General features: G+C 49.0%; 1 protein-coding gene across 1 annotated transcript in view; it reads right to left on the bottom strand.

Annotated features, from left to right (window-relative positions):
* The window catches only part of CCDC33 (coiled-coil domain containing 33), a 116,367-nt gene that overhangs the window by 30,485 nt on the left and 66,795 nt on the right, over nucleotides 1-19,087 (bottom strand). Inside the window, 4 exon segments of the mRNA XM_056866046.1 lie at nucleotides 6,307-6,421; nucleotides 14,146-14,217; nucleotides 15,088-15,215; nucleotides 15,879-16,002. Coding sequence (XP_056722024.1) covers nucleotides 6,307-6,421; nucleotides 14,146-14,217; nucleotides 15,088-15,215; nucleotides 15,879-16,002 — 439 coding nt within the window.

Below are 19,087 nucleotides of genomic sequence, written 5' to 3'. Positions count from 1 at the left end.
CCCTGTGACCCAGGGAGGGGCAGGTATAAATCTAAAAACAAACAAATAAGTAAGTAAAGCAGCAACCCTGGGACTTCCGTGGTGGTCTCTCCTTCAAGTATTAGCCAAGGCCAACCCTGCTTAGCATCTAAGATCCAACAAGATCCGGCTAGCCTGGCTCACCCAGGTTAGGGTCAGTGGGACTTGCTCCCAAGAAAACATATACATGACTGTAGCTTTGGAAACATTGCCCTCTTAGCTGAAACCTCCTCATCTTTCTTTCTTTCTTTCCCCCACCAATTCTTCTCTCAGATCATCTTACCCAGGAATTCCTCCCTCAGATTGCCACTTACCGACAGCCAGTGGAAAAGAGGCCTAGTAATTACACCTTAGTAATAACAGGTCTTCCAGCAGGTAACTGCAATAGCGGAGGGTTAGGAGCCCCTCTCCCAGAATGGCACAATCCGGCCCCGTGAAACGCATTAGCTTCAATTGTCCTGCTCATCAAGGCCCCCCCTTGCTCGGCGGCTCCGACCTCGAACCGGAGCCAATTTCTGTTCTCTGCAACAATTGGAATGATTGGAGCTCGAAGGTGGTAAAAAAAAAAAATCTCTTTAATGAGCCCCTCTGATCGCACATAGACGCATGTGACAGAGCCACAGAAAATGCATTTTGTCAGAAAAAATATATACATGGTAGGTTTCACCTGTCATGCCTTCCTTCTCCCTCTCTCTCTCTTTCACACCCACACCCACACACCGACACATGCATGCATGCAACAGAAGAATACAAAAAAAGGCCATATCATACAGGAGAAGAAGAGTTGGTTTTTATATGCTGACTTTCTCTACCACTTAAGGGAGAATCAAACCGGCTTACAATCCCCTTCCCTTCCCCTCCCCACAACAGACACCCTGTGAGGTAGGTGGGGCTGAGAGAGCTCTAACAGAGCTGTGATTAGTCCAAGGTGACCCAGCTGGATTCACGTGTAGGAGTGGGGAATCAAACCCAGTTCCCTAGATTAGCCTCCACCGCTCATGTGGAGGAGTGGGGAATCAAACCCGGTCCTCCACATTGGACTCCACCGCTCCAAACCACCGCTCTTAACCACCACACCACGCTGGCATTGGAGATCCACAACTCCATCTCTTGATTTGTACTTTAGTCTCCAGATCTGATCCCTTCCCAATGCGAATAGTAGAGGAATTCTGTAAACATGGTTTCAACCCTACCAGACGTGTAATTAATTTGCGGGATTTGTCAGCACAAGATACAGTGACAGCCACTAGCTGAGATAGCGTTATCTGTGGAGAATACCATGATTAATAACCACTGATGGACCTCAATGGAACCTCCATGTTCAGAGGCAGTATACCTGTGAGTATCGGTTTCTGGAGGGCAAGGGTTTCTGGGCTTCCCGGAAGTAACTGCTTCACCTCTGTATGAAACAAGATGCTGGGAAAAATGAACTCTGCCATGATCCAGCAAAGCTCTTCTTACATTATATATAATTTACTTCCAGGAGACATAAGGTTGTCTCCTCTGGCTTGGGAAATTCCTGGAGATTTGGCGGCAGTGCTCTGGGTAGGGTCACCAGGTCCCTCTTCACAACCGGTGGGAGGTTTCTGGGGTGTAGCCTGAGGAGGGCGGTGTTTGGGGAGGGGAGGGACTTCAAGGCCATAGAGTCCAATTGCCAAAGCGGCCATTTTCTCCAGGTGAACTGATCTCTATCGGCTGGAGATCAGTTGTAACAGCAGGAGGTCTCCAGCTAGTACCTGGAGGTTGGTAACCCTAGCCCTGGGGGAGGGAGTTCAGCTTCTCCTAGACACTGGTATAATATGGAATCCACCCCCTCAAAGCTGCCATTTTCTCCAGGGAACTGATCTCTGTCGGCTGGAGATCAGTTGTAATTCTGGGAGAACTCCAGGCTCCACCTGGAGGTTGGTAACCCTCCCCAGTCCTCCTACTGCCCATTAAGAAACCATTTTTAAACTATCATAAATGTCTGCCGGATTAATAATATTCCATCAGATGCAAGACTTGCAGAGCAGCTAAAAGGTGCTCGCCTGCAGGATGAACGCAGAGGCCAGACTGTGGTCTCCCTTGCTAAAAAGACGGTCTTCCACTGGATGGCACTGCGACAATTGCAGATGGATGCTCAGAACTCAGCCCCACATGCCAACGATGACTCCCTAGCTTGACTGTGTTCAGATCGAGAGAAAAAGAGAGGGTGGGGGGCACGGAAAGGCCAGCTAAAAGCAGAACTGCCCCCAAAGTGCAACCGACTTAAGAATTTTTAAAAACCCTCAACAGGTAACTAGGCACACCTGTCCAATACAACAAAACGGTCAGTATGCATCCCGAAGAGATACACATACGCACCCACACGGAGGAATCCGCCATCAGAGAAGCCGGCGTGGAGCTTCGGATAGTTCTTAAAAATTAAGCATCGCTCCCAAGTTGGGGAAAGGTTCAGAAACAAAAGCAGGAAGCAATTTATCGGTGAGTGGTATTTTTGTTTTTAACTGGTTGTGGACGTTGGCAGTTAGCAGCGGGAGCAGGAAGAAATACCAACAGATGGTTAAAAAATTTCATTCGGCTATCTATGAGCAAGGATGGGTAAGGGCGCAGAGCAAGGGAATCCTGGGTGGGAAACAGAGATCTTTTAAAAAAACAAATAAACCACGCTTGCAGGATGAAAACCCAAGCACTCCCAATCTTTAAACACAAATTATTCACCTCTTGGTATGAACAACTCATCCTCATTGGCCTGTCTGCATTAGGGAAGGGTGGCACAAGAGAATCAGATTGCAACAGATGGTTATGGGGGTCAACTGAAAGAACCGCTTTCGTCACCCCCACATGAGAGTTTTAAAAATAAGGAGGGCGGATACATAGGCCATTTATGCACGGGAGGTTTTGCCTTGGATTTGCCACTCTTTAGATGCACATTTTCCCCATCCAAATTCTCAAAACTCAACAATAAGCCCCCATGCAGAGTTTTGAGAATTCAGATGGGGAGAAATGTGCATCAAGAGAGCGGCAAATCCAAGGCAAAACCTCCCGTGCCTAAATGGCCTATATAGTGAGCAGCGGCGTGAATCCTAACCAGCATTTCATATTTTACTTGAGCCAAGCTGTAAATCTAGGTTTCTGCGCAGGAAATGTTTTTTTCTGCATGTGTTCCCTTCGACGCCTTCGGTCGTGCAAAAACTTTTAAACATATAAACAGAAGGACTGGTGTGGAGGAGAGATGTAGACGCAGATGCCGTGGTCCTTGGAACGGTTACGTCAGACGCTCAACGAATTGTCTAGGCTGGAAGTGGGTTAGGAGGGTGTTCTCTGCAGTGAGTTACACACGCAGGGCGTCAGGTGCGATGCAAGGCAGAGTAATGAAACTGTCTATATTCCGCTTCGTCCACTTGAGAAAATGAACCGGCCCAAAGTCGTTATGTTCAAAAAGATGGCAACGGTAAGAACAACCCTAAGTCGCTTTTCTGATTACTTTGGCTCAGGGCCAAACAATGCATGATGCTGGAAGTATGACTTTTAAACATATAATCATGTATGAAAACACATGAGAGGTTTTGCCTCGGATTTGCTGCTCTAAATGCACATTTTCCTCAGCCAAATTCCCAAAACTCAAAAATAAGCCCCCATGCAGAGTTTTGAGAATTCAGATGGGGAAGATGCGCATCTAAGAGAGCGGCAAATCCAAGACATAGCTTCCCGTGTGTTTTCGCCAGACACATAGGGCCCTCGATTCAGACTGCGACAGTAGCACAGGGCAAGAAGGGAAACCTTCCCCATGGGTTCAATATAAGGACCTATATGTTGATTCCAACAGGGCATGTAGCATCTCTGTTGGGGCCGTTTCAGACTGGTTAGACGGCACGAGAGGGGACCCCCACCTATTCACCCTGTTGTCCCAATCAGAATTGCCCCTGCCCCATGTTCCCACTTTAAAAAAAATATACAAGATTGCTTCCAGCTGCCCGCTGCCCAGGTGTATCAGAGCTCGGGGCACCCTCTCCATCTCAGGCATAGACCGGCGCCCTGGGCACGACTAACCTCCAGGTAGTAGCAGGAGATCTGCTATTTCAACTGATGTCCAGCTGATAGAGATCAGTTCCCCTGGAGAAAATGGCCGCTTTGGCCATTGGACTCTATGGCCATTGGACTCTATGCAAAGAGGGACCTGGCAACCCTATCTCAGTTCTGTAAATTTGACTAGAAGCTAAGATAGGATTCTGCTGTTCAAAGCAGAGATCAGTAATAAGGGGGGTTGCTGTTTTTTAAATTCTGGCTGAATTAACAGGAGGAGGTATTTCACAAACAGCAGTTATGGAAATCCCACAGCCTCAGCCTTTTTTCAGGGGTTGCAGAGAAAGGGTTGAAGAAAGACAATTCCTTTGTGGTCCTGGGATCTCCCACGAGATAGGGCATTCATTCATGTTGCCTATGGAGATTTTTTTGTGTTTTATTTTCTTGCCGTGACTTCCAACTTTGGATTTACCGGTCTTTCAGGCTTAGAGCAATCTTTCTTCTGTCCATGTAATTCTCCTTCCTGCCCAGACTCAGGAGCCAACAATCGGATTATTCTATGATTATTTTATTTTATGATTATTTACTGGCTGTTTTTATCTCAATCGTTAAGCCTTGGAGTAATGTCATTGTGGAACTGCTATGCACCCAAGAAACACAACGGATACATTTCCAAATAAATAAAGATCAGTGTCAACAGGACACATTCAACCGTTATCGTGCTGAAAGTTATGTATCCTTCTGAATGTATCCTGAACCAATACTGCAAAACAGAATCATAGAGTTGGAAGGGACCACCAGGGTCATCTAGTCTGACCCCCTGCACAATGCAGGAAATTCACAACTACCTCCCCCCCTTATCCCCAGTGACCCCTACTCCATGCCCAGAAGGTGGCCAAGGTGCCCTCCCTCTCATGAACTGCCTAAGTTCATAGAATCAACATTGCTGACAGATGGCCATGTAGCCTCTGTTTAAAAACCTCCAGGGAAGGAGAGCTCAACACCTCCCGAGGAAGACTGTAACACTGAGGAACCGCTCCAACTGTAAGAAAGTTCTTCCTGATGTCTAGATGGAAACTCTTTTGATTTCATTTCAACCCGTTGGTTCTGGTCCGACCTTCTGGGGCAACAGAAAACAACTCGGCACCCTCCTCTATAGGACAGCCCTTCAAGTCCTTGAAGATGGTTATAATATCCCCTCAGCCTTCTCCTCTGCAGGCTAAACATCCCCAGCTCCTTCAACCTTTCCTCACAGGACTTGGTCTCCAGACCCCTCACCATCTTTGTTGCCCTCCTCTGGACACGTTCCAGCTTGTCTACATCTTTCTTAAATTGTGGTGCCCAAAACCGAACACAATGCTCTAGGTGAGGTCTAACCAGAGCAGAGTAAAGCGATACCATCACTTTGCAGTACTCTAGGTGAGGTCTGCTGTGAATAAATCTAGAATTTTAAAAAAGTGCTTTCGACAGCCTTCCATTCATCATCCTCTCCACCTCGTCCCTCTCCACCCCGTCCTGTTTAATAGCCGAACTTTAAAGACATCTTATTTTAAAATCCAGACAGATGGAGTAGAGGGAAAACCTTCACTTAGCAAAAGGGCGACTCGAGTAACTCAGATTTTATCAATGCCGGAAGGTTTTGCTGATGTCGGCTGTATATCCAAGGAGCTGAAAGGTATGGGGTGCCGCAGGCCCAAGGTCGGGAGACTAATGCAGCTGTAATAGCAAAGGATTGGCTAAATGGATTCAGAATTGGATACTCCAACCAAATTGGAAACCTTGAAACTCCCACAGTCAGCCGTGGGTTTCTTTGGACAAACTGCTGGGTTAATTTCCCCTCCCCTGCATAATAATACTTTTTATGGCTTCCTATAATTCTCTGCAACGCAACGTTCCTCACGGTTAGGGTTGCCAACCTCCAGGTACTAGCCCAAGGTTGCCCAGCTGGCTTCATTTGCAGGAGTGGGTGGAAACAACCCAGTTGGAGTACACCGCTCATGTGGGGGTGTGGGGAATCAAGCCCAGTTCTCCAGATCAGAGTCCACCGCTCCCAACCACCGCTCTTAACCACTACACTATGCTGGCTCTCGGCACTAACCAGGGCTGACCATGCTTAGCTTCTTACGGCATCCCCGTGAAGTTTTCAAGGCAAGAGTTGAGCAGAGGTGGTGTGCCGTTGCCTGCCTCTGCATAGGAAACCCCGGACTTCCTTCGTGGCCTCGCATCTTCATTGTTCAGAGAAGAGACAGCATACAAGAAGAAAAGGGGGTGTGCTCACCTCACTGGGCGCAGGAGGCCTTGTCCAGGGCTCTTTGATATTCCCAAGCTTATCCACCAATTCAGGGTCCAAGAGAGGAAGGGCGTTTGTGAGGGATGGGCTCAGAAAACTGTCCGGCCTCTGTACGGAAAACCAAAACAGGACTTTGAGTTTTTTACTAGGGTAGGTAGCTTTCTGCCAAAAAAACCCCAAATCAGTGGGTTATAGATCAAATCAAGCCCGAACTGACCCTAGAAGCTGAAATGACTAAACTGAGGCTATCGTATTTTGGTCACATCATGAGACGACAAGAGTCACTGGAAAAGACAGTCATGCTAGGAAGAGTTGAGGGCAGCAGGAGAAGAGGAAGACCCAACAAGAGATGAACGGACTCAATAAAGGAAGTCACAGCCCTCAATTTGCAAGATCTGAACAAGGCTGTCAAAGATAGGACATTTTGGAGGACTTTCATTCATAGGGTCGCCATGAGTCGGAAGCGACTTGACGGCACTTAACACACACAGGTAGCTTTCTGGTAGGGTTGCCAGGTCCCTCTTCGCCACTGGCGGGAGGTTTTTGGGGCAGACCCTGAGGAAGGCAGGATTTGGGGAGGGGAGGGACTTCAATGCCATAGAGTCCTACAGCCAAAGTGGCCATTTTATCCAGGTGAACTGATCTCTATCGGCCGGAGATCAGTTGTAATAGCAGCTAGTTTCCTGGAGGTTGGCAACCCTACTTTCTAAAGAGATTAGACATATTCATGGAGTACTCGTCTTTTCAGTAGCCAAGCTAGAATATTTAAGAACGGGACTTTCCCTTCAGAGTAGTCAGCATGCCTCTGAGGAGGCGGTTACTTTCATAGGCCAGGAGCAGCTTAATTTGTTTCAGGCAGGGTAGGAGCTTTCGTGAGCCACAGCTCACTTCTTCAGGTATCTGAAGAAGTGAGCTGTAGCTCACGAAGGCTCCTACCCTGCCAGATATTTTCTTAGTCTTTAAGGTGCTACTGGACTCAAGCTCTTTTCAATTGCTGTTGTCAGACTACCTGCCGTGATCTATCTTAATTTGATTGCACTTCCGCTTGACCGGCTGGTTTGAAAATAGGGTTGCCAACCTCCAGGTACTAGCTGGAGATCTCCTGCTATTACAACTGATCTCCAGCCGATAGGGATCGCTCCCCCTGGAGAAAAACGGGCGCTTTGGCAATTGGACTCTATGGCCTTGAATTCCCTCCCCTCCCCAAACTCCACCCTCCTCCAGCTCTGCCCCCAAAACCTCCCGCCGGGATGGGAAGGAGATTGTAAGCTGCTTTGATTCTCCCTTAAGTGGCAGAGAAAGTCGGCATATAAAAACTAATTCTTCTCTTCTTCCTTCCAAACCCAAAAGAATTCACTACCGTGTCCCCCAACCACCAACAGCTCTTATTGTTGATAAGGGTGCCGAATGCCCAGGCACCTTCTCGTTGGCTCAGGAACGAACGCCTCTCCACCCCGGCGTGGTTGATCCACTGCGAAGCCGCCGCTATTAGGAAACCTCATCAACCGCGCAAGCAAAGGACGCCAGGCAGATGGGCCTTAACCAAACAGGGGCGGGTGGCTAATGGGAAAGGATTCGGTTAGCTCAATCTTCAGTCATGTTCCCGGGAAGACAACCTCGCCTTGCTCCCCCTTGGCATTCATCGGTGTGCCCCGCGCGGCGGCCTGTTCATTTGCCACTAATATGTTCCTAACCGGCTAAATTGGTCGCTGCGGATGGACGGCGGCAAAGTGGCCATCGCCATCTTCTGCTCCATGACTGTAGGCGCCGACGCCTTGTTAGGGAGGTAATGAGAAGGCGAGCACGCCTGGAACCTTTCTGCCCAAGGGCCTTCTCTTGGGAGCCAGCGGGGTGTCGTGGTTAAGAGCGGTGGTTTGAAGCGGCGGGGTCTGATCTGGAGAACGGGGTTCGACTCCCCGCTCCTCCACATGAGCGGCGGAGCCAGCTGGATGACCTGGGGCAAGTCACAGCTCTCTCAGCCTCACCTACCTCACAGGGTGTCTGTTGTGGGGAGGGGGAGGGAAGGGGATTGTAAGCCGGTTTGATTCTGCCTTAAGTAGTAGAGAAAGTCGACATACAAAAATCAACTCTTCTTCTTCTCCTGTATGATTTGGCCTTTTTTTGTATTCTTCTGTTGCATGCATGCATGTGTGTGTGGGTGGGTGTGTGGGTGTGGGCGTGAAAGAGAGAGAGAGAGAGAAGGAAGGCATGACAGGTGAAACCTACCATGTATATATTTTTTCTGACAAAATGCATTTTCTGTGGCTCTGTCACATGCGTCTATGTGCGATCAGAGGGGCTCATTAAAGAGATTTTTTTTTTTACCACCTTCGAGCTCCAATCATTCCAATTGTTGCAGAGAACAGAAATTGGCTCCGGTTCGAGGTCGGATCTCCAGATTAGAGCCCACCGCTCTTAACCACTACACCGCACTAGCTCTTATGCAAGGGTTTATTGTGTTCCTTGTAATTCCAGCAGGCCAGCACACAGCTGGTGTACTGGGGTGAATTGAAAGGAGAATAGTCATTTCCTTGCCTGACACAGCAGGTTGGCTACCAGAGCTACGCGTGCCCCTAAATCAATTAGCGATTCCCCCCCAAACTCTGCTCTGGGAGAAGCAAAGCGGAAACTGACAAATTTTCTTCCACAAAGACATTAATTTCTCTCTCTTCCACTTTGCCAGGGCTCTCCTGTATCCCACTCATTAGCTGTCTAACAAAGCGAGTCCAGCTCAATCCGTTCTCATTCACTAGTAATTCTATCACTCCTGTGTAATTTCCGCAGCCATCAAGGTTTCTAAGGACACCGAGCGGGGAGTTAAAGGCAGGAAGAACCTTGCTGGAGAATAAGGGAGACTCGTGCTTCATTCAGGCACAAGGTGAACTGATCTCTGTCGCTTGGAGATTAGTTGTAATAGAAGAAGAAGAAGAAGAAGAAGAAGAAGAAGAAGAAGAAGAAGAAGAGTTGGTTTTTATATGCCGACTTTCTCTACCACTTAAAGAAGAATCAAACCCGCTTACAATCGACTTCCTTTCCTCTCCCCACACCTTGTGAGGTAGGTGGGGCTGAGAGAGCTCTAAGAGAACTGTGACTAGCCCAAGGCTTCCTGTGGGAGAGTGGGGAAACCAACCCGGTTCCCCAGATTAGAGTCTGCCGCTCATGTGGAGGAGTGGGGAATAGGGTTGCTCCTGCTATTACAACTGATCTCCAGCCGATAGAGATCGGTTCACCTGGAGAAAATGGCCACTTGGGCAATTGGACTCTATGGCATTGAAGTCCTTCCCCAAACCCTGCCCTCCTCGCCCCAAAAAACTCCCATCAGTTGCAAAGAGGGATCGTCTAGAGAGGCCTCCAGACTCCACCTGGAGTTTTCCAACCATAGCAGTGGTCATTTTTGCATGGTAATTAGCAGCACATTCCAGGCCGAATTGCCCCGCATTTTTTTTTTATTTTGCACGCTGAACCGTCATTCCGGAAGTGACTGTGAAGCCAGCGCATACCTGCTTTGCATTACTAAAGAGCCCATTTAACACGGTCTTTGGCGTTTGCCCCGAAGAATCCCCCTCAAGGAACAATGCAAAACAACAGAGGCGTGTTAGCTATGCACATGCTAATGGCTATGCAAACAGGAACAAAGGAGCAGGTGAGTGGGGGGGTGCGTGTGGAATTTATCCTTTTGCGTCGGGACCGTGAACAGGCCTTTTTAAAGTCATATTTTTAAAAAGAGCTTTGAGCGAGCATCAAAATCCGACCGTGCAAAAATGGCCAGTGTGTTAACAAAGATGTCCCCAGACTGTAGATAAGACACTTGCATTAGATGTGTGAATTCGGTAAAAGCAGGCACTAGTGAACCGTCCCCGTCAATAGGTACAGAAGGAGGAGGATGCATGGCATGCAAACTGCAGGGATGCCCTGCCACAGATTCCGCCCATCCCGCATCACAGAGAAAGCGCCTTTCCGCACACGCCGGCGTACGTGATCGATTTAATTTATGCGCTCCCGCTCTTCCCGGCCCACTGTGCACTTAGCAATCTGTCAGCACCTGTCACTTTCAAGCAGCCCTGTCACGTGCCCCCCCCCCCCCACGTGTTTAATTCCACTGTTATCTGCCAAGAGCTCCTTTTGTATGCTTTTCGTAAAAAGGGTGGCTGGGTGGGGGGAAATCATGTTGCATGGTTAAAACAGTTTAAAAATGACAGCCAGCAAAGGAGGGGGGAAGAAACGTAGGCTCAAGACTCTTGTTTCACTTAGAATTAATTAAGACCCCCTGAATGGCTTTGAAGGGCTCAGCGGTGTCTCCCCGGCTGGGCACGCTCCCACACGTGCCAAGCAAATGCAAATGTGTGTTTTTGGCGTTGGCAGCGGCCTTCGAGCTTTCAGAGCCCAAGGCAAGCTGAATAGAGGCCCCCCCAGCGGCACCAAAGCCTGCGGCCAGAATTTTGGTGCTTGGAAAAGATGCCAAAGGATTGGAAGGGGGGGAGGAACCAACCTCAACTCACCTGCTCCTAGGGTTGCCAGCTAGGGTTGCCAACCTCCAGGTACTAGCTGGCGATCTCCTGCTATTACAACTGATCTCCAGCCGATAGAGAGAAGTTCCCCTGGAGAAAATGGCCGCTTTGGCAATTGGACTCTATGGCACTGAAGTCCCTCCCCCAACCCCGCCCTCCTCAGGCTCCGCTCCAAAAACCTCCTGCCAGCGGCGAAGAGGGACCTGGCAACCCTAGTTGCCAACCTCTAGGTGGGGCCTGAAGATCTCCCAGAATAGGGTTGACAACCAGCAGGGAAGCGTTGAGTGTTAAAGGCACAGGAGCAGTGGCTGGTGGAAAAGCTGGCAACCTCAGTCAAGTTGATGGGGCTTGGGATTCACCTAGGGTTGCCAACCTCCAGGTACTAGCTGGCGATCTCCTGCTATTACAACTGATCGCCAGCCGACAGAGATCAGTTCCCCTGGAGAAAAACGGCCGCTTTGGCAATTGGACTCTATGGCATTGAAGTCCCTCCCCTACCCAAACCCCGCCCTCCTCAGGCTCCGCCCCAAAAACCTGCTGCCGGAGGCGAAGAGGGACCTGGCAACCCTAGATTCACCCCCTCCTCCGAGTAATCTTTGCACAGGAGTGTGCTAAAGAATAATGGACGCAAGGGCCATGAGAAGTATGCGTTGATGGAAGGAAAAGGATTTCCCTTCTAGCTCCAGGCAAGCAAAACTTCTAGGATCAGAAACAATAAATCCTAAGGCGAGAAAGCTGACGAAGGGCTGGCCTCCGCTGCATGCTGCACTCCCCACCAAAATTATTTGCAAACCCTTATGCAGAGGGAACCCATGGCCTGCTGGTTTGTTCAAAGAGATGCTCACAGATCCTGACAGGTTACCAGCAAAGGAGGAGTCCAGTGGCATTTCGAAGTGGCATCTGGAACAACATTGGTTCCAGCCTGAGTTTTTGTGAGACGGAAAAATAAAGGTCCAGCTCATCGCGAAGCTGTCATCGCTCGAACCCGTAACGCCAGTCCCAACCCTCCTTTTCCTTTACGCCTCTAAGTGACAAAATCGTTCCTTTTTTTATTGTTGCTCAGGATCAATTTGTTGAAACAAGCGTTCGCAGTAAAATTAAGAGGCCAAGCCCGTCACTGGGTATTTTTTGTTCCCTTTCTCACTTGGACATGCGTCCGAGGAGGGGAGAGAAGAAGTGCAGGAGAGAGAGAGAAATAACCATTCCTAGATCAAAACAATAATCAGCTAAATGAATTCCACGGCATTTTCCCGCATGACTAGGAGTGATAATTTACTGCGGCAGCCAGCTGGAAGGAAGGGGATTAATTCCGCACTTACCGACACCCCTGTGAATAATTCATCACACGCGGGCCCTTCTCCGCTGACCCCCCTGGGCAATTACTCCAAAGTAACTCACCAGACAGCACTGCCCCAGCCGGGGGGGGGGGCTCTCAAGGGGGAAAGAGCAATGGAATTAACCCGCCGGCTTTTCAGCTCCATCCCAAATTCACTTTGCAGAGGGGCAGGGAAGGAAGAAAAGGGTCTCGGGCTGGGTTTTGCAGCTGGAGTCCCCGTCAAGCCGCAGTCCCCCACCGTTTCCCGTGACAAAGAAGAGGCATCTTGGAAGGCCCGTTTGGCCACTAGCTGAAAAGGATTTATGGAGTATCAATAGGGTTGCCAGGTCCCTGGGAGGGCGGGGTTTGGGGAGGGGAGGGACTGCAATGCCATAGAGTCCAATGGCCAAAGCGGCCATTTTCTCCAGGGGAACTGATCTCTATCTGCTGGAGATCAGTTGTAATAGCAGGAGATCTCCAGCTACTACCTGGAGGTTGCCAACCCTAAGTATAAATCTATTGCTGACTATTAGCTGTGGTAGCGGAATAGGACCTTAGGGTCAGAGGTGGAAAGCTTGCTAGTCCCTGGGTGGGTGGGGAATGTCCCACCCACAGGTTTCATTACCCCGCCGCGGGGAGGGGTGGTTTAAAAATAAACGTTGATGTCAGCTGCTTCATCACGTCACTTCTGGGGGGCGGGGGAAACGAGAACTGACAGCAGGTAGCTCTAGGAATCGCCAGAAACTCTGTGATAAAACCATAAAGTTCCCAGCAGTTCCTAGAGCTGCATTGTGGATTTTTTCCTAGAAGTGACGTAGAGATAGCCAATATCACCCCCCCCCAAAGTCCCCATCCCCAATTCTCCCTCTGGTTGCCAGTCTCAGCCTGGCATCCCTTTCCCCAAACCTCCAAGAATTTCCCAACCTAGATTTGACAACCCTAGAGAAAGGCAAGGGCCAAGAACCTGGGACCTTTTCACAAGATCCGCCCTAACTTCTTGTATTTCTGGATTGGTTACTGGTGGCAAGTTCCTCTTTGGCATTTTAATGATCTCTCTCACACACACACACTCACACACAACCTCGTTTTATTTTTGAAGGGCTGGAGCGCTCCTTCCACCCCCGTTGACATAATTTAGTCTGACAAGCTGAAGACGGTTCCCCGCCAGTCTAAGCTCTCTCGGCCCCCGTGTTATTTTAACACAGCCTCTTTTACAAGAGCTCGGAGGGAAGAGAGAGAGAGAAAAGAAAGAAGAGTGCTTTATGGGCTATATCAACCATCATCTATATTCATGAACCCTCTGTAGGAGTTGCCCGTCTCCAGCGCAGTCAGCCGCCCGGCCACCCGCCGTTTGTAGGCATGGTTTTCACACCAGTTGGCCAGAATGGTATGAGGGCTGGTGGAAAGGAGCTACATTCAACACCCTCCGACCCTTCACAGATGAAAACAGGGATGTGCTTGCAAAATCCTTATTCTTATACCAAGGATCGCATGAAGAAGTAAACACATGAAGCTGCCTTCTATTGAATCAGGCCCTCAGTCCATCAAAGTCAGTATTGTCTACTCAGACCAGCAGCGGCTCTCCAGGGTCTCAGGCAGGGGGTCTTTCACATCACCTCCTTGCCCGGTCCCTTTAACTGGAGATGCCAGGGATTGAACCTGGGACCTTCTGCATGCCAAGCAGATGCTCTGCCACTGAGCCATGCCCCCTCTCCATGGCTCTCCAGGGTCTCAGGCAGGGGTCTTTCACATCACCTACTTGCCCAGTCCCTTTAACTAGAGATGCCAGGGATTGAACCTGGGACCTTGAAACTCACTGGGTGATCCTGGACCAGTCCTTCTCCCCCTTTGCCATTCTCCCCCTCTCCCTCCCTACCTCTCTCCTTTCCTCGACCCCTCTCTCTCCCTCCTCCATTTTTCTCTCTTTATCCCTCCTCCCTCCAGCAGTAAATTCATTGTCAGACCACTATCTGTGGGTGATTCTTTTTTTCCTCTTTTTCCCCCCTCACCTCGGAATTGAACAGCTGGAGACCCAGCTGGACGGTCGGGGCTTCTCCGGATGGGGTCCTCAGATTTGTATTCTGGGGAAAACAGGACATGGAGAACAAGGTCAATTCATCTATCCTTCTATGCTGAACGTTTTGCAGCGTTGCCTTGCACCTGGTTTTTCCTGAGTCTTGGTTGCATAAAAATGACAAGATTGTGCATAAAGCATAGTCCATGCCATTTATGCATGGGAGGTTTTGCCTTGGATTTGCCACTCTCTAGATGCGCATTTTCCCCATCCGAACTCTCAAAACTCAAGAATAAACCCCCATGCAGAGTTTTGAGAATTCAGATGGGAAAAAATGTGCATCTTCCTTCCTTTGGCCGTTTATGGAAGGAAGGAAGGAAGGAAGGAAGGAAGGAAGGAAGCAAGGAAGCAAGGAAGCAAGGAAGCAAGGAAGCAAGGAAGGAAGGAAGGAAGGAAGGAAGGAAGGATAACAATGCTTTACTCTACTTAATAACCTTGACTTGTGCCAAGATTCTTTTCTTCCATTACTTTCCCCCTTCCCAAGATCTTCTGACTTGTAATTTTGCCGGGTTGGAACTGATTCAGACTTGTTTACAATTTCATAAATGTTGGTTAAATGGCTTAATGAAATATGCCAACTCTGGAGAATTCACCTTTATTTCTCCAATAGGTTGTAGTGTAATTGATTACATTTTAATTTCCCCCCTTTTATGCTCAAATATTATTAACTTTGAAATAGGTACTTTGACCCTGAGCGATCACTTGCCCTTGTTACTTAATATTAGTTTTGGTGGGACACATAGTCTACCCCCAGAAGGAATACCAGACCCTATTCCTAGGATTGTTCGATCTCCTGATTTGAATCAGAGAATCTCACAATTACTTGGTTCTGAACATAGTACTGATTTCAAAAAGAAGGATAGCAATGAATCAAAACCTGGACTGGAAGATTTTTGACTTGCACCCCGTTCTTGCTGCTCTCTGACAAAAGCCTCCGATAGACACGACTGGTGAGTGGCAGCACAGAGAAACCCAGAGGCTTTGGTTTGTCTTCCTTTTCTGGCTCTGTGGAAGGGAAAAATACATCTGTCGAGTCTCTCTTTAAGACGCAGTAAGGTTAAAAGACAGAAGAAGAGCATTTGCTGAAGGGCTCTTTGCCTTGGAATCACAGCGCCATCAGGATCTCTCCAATGCTAGCCACAAAGCACAGCACTATCAGCAACTCTCCAAGGCTGGTGACAAAGCAAAGCGCTATTAAGGAGAACAACAAGAAGAGGAAGAGTTGGTTTTTATATGCTGACTTTTTCTACCACTTAAGGGGGAATCAAACCGGCTTACAGTCACCTTCCCTCCCCACAACAGACTCCCTGTGAGGGAGGTAGGGAGGAGAGAGTGTGACTAGCCCAAGGTCACCCAGCTGGCTTCATGTGTAGGGGTGGGGAAACAAACCCAGTTCACCAGATTAGCCTCCGCCGCTCACGTGGAGGAGTGGGGAATCGAACCCGGTTCTCCAGATCAGAACCCACCGTTCCAAACCACCGCTCTTAACCACGACACCACGCTGGCTCTCAGCTAGTAAGATGCCACCTTCAAGTTGCAGCATGGAAATCTCTGCAACCTATGGTTTTTAGGAGGGCATGAAGCCTGTTTAGACCTGTGACTAAACCTTGGGAGACACGAAGCATCGCCATGAAATGCCAGGGTGGGTGGGTGGGGGGAAGGATTTACTTGATCTGAAGTATTCAATCACTAGAGCAGTGTCTTCTGAGAAAGCGGTCGCTCCATCCCGGCCTTGGAACAAGTAGGATGTATTCCATGTTGGTCTTTCAGGAAGTCCATTAGACACAGAAACCTGGGAAGAGATGAGGGAAGGCCAGTCAGTCGAGAATTTCAAGGTGGATTTTTCATTGCTGGAGGTTTTTAAGTACATACTGGATGCCTACTTTTCAGGGATACTATAGCTGTAGTTCCTGCTTTGGCAGGGGGTGGAGGAGGAGGAGGAGGAGGAGGAGGAGGAGAAGAAGGAGGAGAAGGAGGAGGAGGAGGAGGAGGAGGAGAAGAAGAAGAAGAAGAAGAATTGGCTTTTATATGCTGACTTTCTCTACCACATAAGGGAGACTCAAACCGGCTTACCATCACCTCACCTCCCCACAACAGACTCCCTGTGAGGCAGGTTGAGGCTGAGAGAGTGTGACTTGCCCAAGGTCACCCAGCTGGCTTCATGTGGAGGGATGGGGAAAACAAATCCAGTTCACCAGATTAGCCTCCAACACCCATGTGGAGGAGCGGGAAACCCGGTTCTCCAGATCAGGGTCCACCGCTCCAAACCGCTGCTCTTAACCACTACACCACGCTGGCTCTGGTGGTCCCTTCCAACTCTGAGATTAAATAAATAAATAAATAGTGCTTCAAAGTCTGAAAACACTACACAAAACTGGATGGATGGATGGATAGATGGATAGATGGATAGATGGATAGATGGATGGATGGATTGATGGATGGATGGATGGATGGATGGATGGATGGATGGATAGATAGATGGATAGATGGATAGATGGATAGATGGATAGATGGATAGATGGATAGATGGATAGATGGATAGATGGATAGATAGATAGATAGATAGATAGATAGATAGATAGATAGATAGATAGATAGATAGATAGATAGATGGATGGATGGATGGATGGATGGATATCAGTGGTTCCCAAACTTTTTGGGCTACCACCGCCCCCTTGGTTCCACAAACTCAACCCAAGCGCCCCTTACCCTATAAAAAGCATTATTCATAATAGGGGTCTGCAAGATAATAACAGTAAAATTTCAAAAGAGTAACAATTAATTGCACATCTATTCAAAATCAAATTAAAACTTTTTAGCTGAAATTTGTTCAACAAAACTGAAGAACCTGATCCAGTGGTACCAGCTCTTCAAAGTCTGGAAAAAATATTCTGATAGTTTCCACCAAATTTGCCAGCATGGTACCATAGCTTGATCTATTGTAAATCAGTTGAAGGGGCCCACCTCTAGCGCCCCCCTGCTGCCCTCTTGCTTTTTATTGCCCCCCAGGTAATCCCACCCCCACCCCCCAGGTGGTGGTACTGCCCACTATGGGAACCACTGATCTATCTATCTATCTATCTATCTATCTATCTATCTATCTATCTATCTATCTATCTATCTATCTATCTATCTATCTATCTATCTATCTATCTTATAAAAGACACACACACAGATAATTATGCGCCGACCATAAATAAAATATGCATTCCTGGAGGAAGCTCTGGGCATTCACAAACGCCAGGGGAGAAATATCCGTCTTCCCAGCATTACAGTTGGACACAGATGTCGGCTCTTCCCATCCAACCTGTGATGTAGGGCCACATCAGTGGGGTGGGGAGCGCTTCAAAAGATGGCAAAGAGCCGCACGGCTCTGCCTCGAGGGAGGAGAGATGCAGAGAGGCGGCGGCAGAGCCCTTTCTCACAAGAAGGGCTTTCAAAAGCCTCTGCCTGCAGCTCCAGGGTTAACTCCATACGTCTCTCCCTCCACCTCTTCAATAACCGCGAGGCGCTGCTACATCAGGTGTGCATGAAAGTGATAGAGGATTTTAGAGATACATGATAAGCCATATTTTTTTCCCCTTCTCCTGTGGTGCTTTGTGCCAGAATTGCCACTAGCCACGAAGTTTGTTTGTTTTTTTGCATGCATTAAGAGGGGGACGGGGAAAAAACCCTCCCCAATTTTTAAAAAAGAAACAAGCAGCTTCCTTGTAGCACACAAGCCCCAGATAAGGATGGTGGTCAAAAAATCCACGTTGCCAGTATCCCTGCCGAAAGGTCAGTGTGGGCGGGCATCAAGAGGAAATCAGGACCTTCACATCTCACCAGGGCGGAGTTCGCACATGGGTACAAGGATGCCGCAGGAAAACGACTGTCAGTTATGGTTGCCATCCTCCAGGTGGGGCCTGGAGAGCTCCTGAATCCCAACTGATTCGCAGACTAGATAGACCCCACCGAGGCCCCTCCCCTCCCCAAACCCCACCCCCAAATCTCCAGGGACAGCCCCACCTCCAGATCTGGAGTTGGCACCCTTACTTACCTAGGGTTGCCAGGTCCCTCTTTGCCACCAGCAGGAGGTTTTTGGGGCGGTGCCTGAGGAGGGTGTGGTTTGGGGAGGGGAGGGACTTCAATGCTATAGAGTCCAATTGCCGAAGCGGCCATTTTCTCCAGGGGAACTGATCTCTATCGGCTGGAGATCAGTTGTAATAGCAGAAGATCTCCAGCTAATACCTGGACGATGGCAACCCTATACTTGCCCCACATGTTTCTTGAGACAAAAAACATAGCGGAAACGGAGGCCCATCCTGATTTCCTGGGAAGGAAGGAGGGTGTGAAAATCTTAACAGGATTGCCAGCTCTGGGTTGGGAAATACCTGGAGATTTGGGGGGCGGAGCCTGAGGAGGGCGGGGTTCGGGGAGGGACTTCAATGCCATAGAGTCCGATTGCCAAAGCGGCCATTTCCTCCAGGGAAACTGATTTCTATTGGCTGGGGATCAGTTGTAATAGCCGGAGATCTCCAGCCACCATCTGGAGGTTGGCAACCCTACCCCACCACTAAGGTTGAGGGGCTTGGCAGCACCATGTGAGAAGGGGTTAAACTTGGTGCGGGTTCCTTTTTCGCCCCCCCCCCCTCCATTCATGGGTCGGCCTTGCTGCTCGGATGAAGGTGAATCTGTAGCGGTTGCCTTCAGATGCTAATGGGATGCGACAGGCGAAAGGGCATGCTGGTATGGCAGAAGGATCGAATATGATTAACCAACACGTTCGCTCGCCCAGGGAAAGCCATTAACCCCCGTAACCAGAGTAACGGCCCTCCCCGCACACAACCTGTAGCCCTTTCCCCATTGCCCCCCCAGGGATCAGCGCATCATCGATG

The sequence above is a fragment of the Euleptes europaea genome, chromosome 20, assembly GCF_029931775.1.
Source record: "Euleptes europaea isolate rEulEur1 chromosome 20, rEulEur1.hap1, whole genome shotgun sequence".
NCBI classification, from domain to species: Eukaryota; Metazoa; Chordata; class Lepidosauria; order Squamata; family Sphaerodactylidae; genus Euleptes; species Euleptes europaea.
This window is presented reverse-complemented; position numbering and strand designations above follow the sequence as displayed.